Consider the following 5,612-nt stretch of genomic DNA (forward strand, 5'->3'; position numbering starts at 1 on the left):
ACACACACACACACACACACACACACACACACACACACACACACACACACACACACACACACACACACACACACACATATATATTAACATAAAGAAAGAATTAATAAATATTTCATTTTTAGGAATTAGATTACACGCAGATTTATGCAGATATGATGAAGCCAGCCTATATTTTCGACGGAAGGAATATTTTGAATTTTGATCGATTGCAAAGGATCGGTTTTATTGTTCAAACTATCGGTAAAAAACGCACAAGATCAGGAATTTCTAGAGCATGGGGTAGCCAGACACAAATTTAAAAAAAAAACGGACCAAGCAATACTTCTAATTTAATAAAAAATGACAACAATTATTGCAATAATTTTAGTTAATCTAAACACATAGATGCATTTGTGAAACGTAGCTATTGAATTTCACTATTTTAACTTTTAATAAATAAATACGTTTATCTCCTAATGACGTATCGATATAGACTGCGCATCGTGATTCAGATAATATTCAGTTTTACATATACGATGTTTATTATATTTTAAAATATAATTTTATACTACCTTCTATAATTGAAGAATTAAAAAAAAGTAAAATGGAATTTGTCTTTTCAGAAATATATTTTAACAATTAGAAGGCACTGCAAAAATGTTTTATATATTTGAGGTACTTGTTTATTATAATTTAATTTAATTTTTTAAATAAACAAAAATGACTAATAGAAGGGCTAAGAGCCAAATTTTTTATATATTTAAATTCTTAAAAACACATACGTTTCATCTTATTTGTTAGGTCATCCTCAATGTATATACATAAATTAATCAAATTTAATAAAAATCATAAAACGGTTAAATACAATTTCTGCAAATTATAGTTGTACAAAATGGTGGACCTATTTCTTCATATCTATTTTCAGTCACAACAATGCAATGCTTTGTCATCTTCGTAGTTACATTCTTTTATTACATCGGTCGCAATTTGTCCGTAATGATAATAAAATTAGTTGAACATGTAGAATCATTCCATAAAATTATGCAAGCACACATTCTGTTATTAAATTAATAGATTATAAAAATTAAACTGATAAATGGTCGTTGTATTCAAAATTCTTAGTATACATAATCCTTATTTAATTGACAACTATATTAAAGTATGCATGATAAATAAAATTATTGTACATATACCTCAATGTGAAAGTTTAGCCAGAATAATCCATTTTTTAAAAATTTAAATATACAAAAAATTTGGCTCTTAGCCCTTCTATTATTCATTTTTGTTTATTATTATTGCCAGTTTATCTTTTTTTAAATAAAATTAAGTTCTTTCTAAGAAAAGCTAGATTTTTTTATGACGTCTTATTTAAATTTTAAATATTATGTTATGTTTAATTCTCTTAGGATATTTAAAGGAGATTATATGAAGAAAACATATTACATATTTCATATAATTATGTATCAATATAAAATTGTATAAGTTTTAACTTCTTTTATTATCTATGTTATTAATATGAGTGTGAAATCTCAATTTTATAGTATCTTTTTTAGAATAATCCACTCTGAAAGAAAAAAGTATAAGGCAAGCAAATTGTTTGATAACAATTAATGACAAACAAATGTATTAAATAGTAACGTAAGACAATTGGATATGCGTCATTGAATAATTTTAAACTAGAAATAAATTGCAACTCTCGTAAATTGTTATAATTGACCTTCACATCATTTTAATAATGGGTTTTGACGCATGTAATTAAAGCAATGTTTTTATCGCAGATACGATAGAAATATTCATCATATCATATTTTCCTTAGTACTGTTAAGATCTTTCTTTGTTAACTTTCTAAAAATAACTTTTAATTCATTTATAAAGAAATTGCAATTGCATTCTTGGTAATAGTCAAAGAATTCTGTCACGTTTATAATGTTTTGAAAATGTTAAAATTAGTTAGAATATTGTAATTTCTAATTTTATTATAGTCGACTGCATTATTGCCTAAAAAGAAATACTGAAATCTCTTGAATTTTCATCCGTAATTATTTACGACCATAATTATCCATCTAGATATACTACATATTAATTTCAACACAATTAATTATCGAATATAGAATATGTGTGCAATATCAAATCGCAATCAAATGAAGATGAAGTTAAAGTGCTATAAATGATTATTTTAATAATTTTAATAGTAATTTCATTTTAATTATAATAAAAATATATTCCATACATATTATTCCAACGCGTATTTAGACATCAAAATATATATAATAAAAAAACATTTACTTTATTATTATCATTGTTACAAGTTAGACTTGTATCTATTATATTTACATTATATAATTATTGCAACTCTTTTACATAAATATTTATATTAACATCTTGCCTTACATATCTTGTTTATATGCTTTAAATTCTTTGTTCAATCAATATATACTATCAATATATACTATCTGTTCCATATCATTCATTTCCATATCACTACTATTATACACTATAATATATAAGAAATGCATTTTGTGATAATCAAATTTGTAATACATTTTTGAAGTGTTAGTTCGAATATATTTGATCATTTTATTATATTTACGAAATAATTTATTAATACAGATTTCGTGAATTCATGAAAAGTATTTTGAATAAAAACTTAGAAAGAATTTACATTCATTAATTTATTAAATTTTCTTGCAGTATTATGTATCACTGTATGTATTTAAATTCAATGTTTTTTTCAAGTTGAATGCATGTATGAAATAAATTAAGTATTTTAATATTATATTTTCTATAAATATTTTTTATAAATGTGTCGTAACGATAATATATTGTATAACTATTTGAAGTTATTAAAAAATTATTTCTTTTAGTTTATAAACATATTATATAATAATTAACAAATGTTACTGATTTTATTAAGTTCCAATATTTTAATCATACATTCACACATTTATACATATGTAAATTGCATCTAATATAAGTGCATACATTGTGCATAGTTTTTAAGTATATAACATAAAAGTTTATAAATACATGTTTTTAGAAAAATCGTTTAATGTGATTAATTCTTCATATTTGTCAAATAATCATTAAAAAAAAATAACACTTAGCTGAAAAAATTTTATTAAAAGAAAGATTAAGAGAAATATTTGTTTTGTACATATTTTTTCCTCATTTATGCTTTATAATTTCTAAACAATCTAAGAAATATGTATAACAAATTAAAATATTTGAAGAATTTATTTAGAAATATATTTAATGTGTAACAATATTTTTTGCAAGAAATAAATGCCAAATTATCTTATTTTATAAATTACAAAATTTCGATGTTAAACTGGAAGTATCTTAAAAAAGGCGCATGCGCAAATTGGCAGTGATGTATCAATTTTTCGATGATCCCTGCTGTTAACGTAGCACATTTTATGAAGAAATAAAATATAATGAAATGTTAAATGCGAGAACTTACATCTGCAAATTAAATTCATACTTTCTATGTTGGAAAATAAAAATTTTTGATAGAAAAGTAAATTTATTATGTTTTGCAATTTAAATTGTATTGCATTTTAAATTGTAAAAAGAAAAGTGTAAACTTGTACTTGATAATCAAATTAACAACAGATTGTTTAATAATTTTTATTAAAATTATAATTAATATCTTTTTTGATGATATATCTTTAATTTTTTTAATGATCGTAATGCAGCTCGATTAAAAAATTAAGTACGCATTTTTATACTTTTCGTACACTTCAATACAAAATACAAATTATAAAATATTAATAATGTTTTTAGAGTATCTAAATTTCTAATTAGTTTAAATTATTTATTATTCTAACGTTCAAACTATGCAATTTTTATGGTATTTTAAAGAATTGTTAATTCGAAGCAAATAGCTATTATATTTTTGTTTATTACAATATAATAGACAGAAGATGTTTCTTTAGATTTTATAATTATTATCATTATTTCAAAATTCATTCGATTTTTGCATTATCTTAATTTTCAACACGCATAAAATGAAATTGCGAAAATGAAGCAGCTATATACGAATGTGAAGAAGGTAGTGACGTGTATCATGAAATACTTTAGGAGCAAGGGCAGTAGCGACAATAGTAGCACGAGTCGCTGTCCGACGATCAGCGCGAAGAGCTCTAGCGAGCGATCCGCATGACAGTTGTGTCGAGATTGCGCCGAAGTCACGAAGTGTCGACGACGACGACGACGACGGCGATAATGATGCACGACGAAGCGTTATTTTCGCAAATTTTAAGTCTGTTGACGTACGATTATCAGTGATATTCTCGTGAATTACTGGTGAAATTCTTTGATTACACGAGCGTATTCCTCGGCGTGTTCGTCGAAGAGAATTTGCAATAGGCCGGGCCTGTCGGTAGGAAAATGGCGGCGCGCCTTCTGCAGCGGCGACGTCGAACGACGTGGTGTATTTGAGAAATTGTTGTTCGTGCGAAATAATAGCTTCGAATCTTTAAAAATCGTCGCACTCTTTTTAATGTCTCAAGCGAGATAATCTCCGCATATAATTCGATTGGCAGAGTAATCGCGAGCGGTGTGGCTGGAGTGACATTCGCTCCGGACAATGTATGAACGGTGTACGGACTGTACGGGATATACGCTCGGACAACAACGGTTACAGGAAAACAACAAGGCAGAGTAGTGCGTGTGGTACACATAGCGAGTCGCGCTCGCTCCCAGAAGCGGCAAGTGCTCTCACGTGAGCGCTCTTATGCGAGTGAGCGCCGCGAGTCAGCGGCATCGGCAGTGGCACGGACCGCGGTGACAAGTGTCTCATTGGCGAGGCGGCTCCTCGCCTCACCCCCGCGGTCGTCGGAGGATGATACCGTGGCCGGCGGCAACGGTCGTCGCCGTCCGCGAGTCTCACGCGCGATCTAGCGATCGACGTTGAGCCGCGGCGGCCAAGGCCGGCGGCCTTCGACGCTCGGTCGCAAGAACGATTCCTCGCGGATCCGCGACAGCGGATTGCGCGATCACCACGGCGGACCACCGGCTGCTCCCGCGGAAGCTCAGGAAAGATGAGAGGCGTCCGCGACGGTGGCATGGCGAGCCTCCTCGCCTTGGCGCTCCTCTATTTGCTCCATGCATCATATCCTGTGAACGGTGCAGGTATATATTCTTCTCACTGAAAAAGTGGAAATTCTCGTAAAAATACCTTGTGAGAGATTAAAGAGTTTTCATAGTTAATGCATTTTGAACGCGATAGTTTAAACACAAAGTCACGTTTATTCAATGCATTAATGTGACAATGCAGATTCAAGATATGAAAATTGTAATTGGAGTTTATGCCGATTAGATAGAAAATTTGTTTATTATAGTTTTTTATAAAATTTAAATTTTTAAACATCAAAAAATATGTTGATAAAATTTGATTGAAATAACAGGATTGATTCGAAATATTATTCAGGAGGAATTGAGATAATGACTTATAGTTTAAAATAAGTTGAAATATAATAAAATAAATTGTTTTTCAAATGAAATTTTATTTTCGAGGAAAAGAAACTTTAAAACTTAATCAAGTAAAATTCTTGCGTTTAAAAGAAGAATTAAAAGGAAAAGAAATGTTAGAGTGAGAGAGAGAGAGAGAGAGAGAGAGAGAGAGAGAGAAG

General features: G+C 29.2%; 2 protein-coding genes across 2 annotated transcripts in view; both read left to right on the plus strand.

Moving 5' to 3' along the window:
- Window positions 1-299, plus strand: part of LOC105627279 (UDP-glucose 6-dehydrogenase) — a 4,625-nt gene extending 4,326 nt beyond the window's left edge. Inside the window, exon 5 of the mRNA XM_012208565.1 lies at window positions 123-299. Within this exon, the coding sequence (XP_012063955.1) occupies window positions 123-299 (177 nt within the window). The remainder of the gene's footprint in view (window positions 1-122) is intronic.
- Window positions 300-5,021: 4,722 nt separating this feature from the next.
- The window catches only part of LOC105627280 (TGF-beta receptor type-1), a 40,305-nt gene continuing 39,714 nt past the window's right edge, over window positions 5,022-5,612 (plus strand). The window contains exon 1 of the mRNA XM_012208567.1: window positions 5,022-5,112. Within this exon, the coding sequence (XP_012063957.1) occupies window positions 5,022-5,112 (91 nt within the window). The remainder of the gene's footprint in view (window positions 5,113-5,612) is intronic.

The sequence above is a fragment of the Atta cephalotes genome (genome assembly GCF_000143395.1).
Source record: "Atta cephalotes unplaced genomic scaffold scaffold00008, whole genome shotgun sequence".
NCBI lineage: Eukaryota > Metazoa > Arthropoda > Insecta > Hymenoptera > Formicidae > Atta > Atta cephalotes.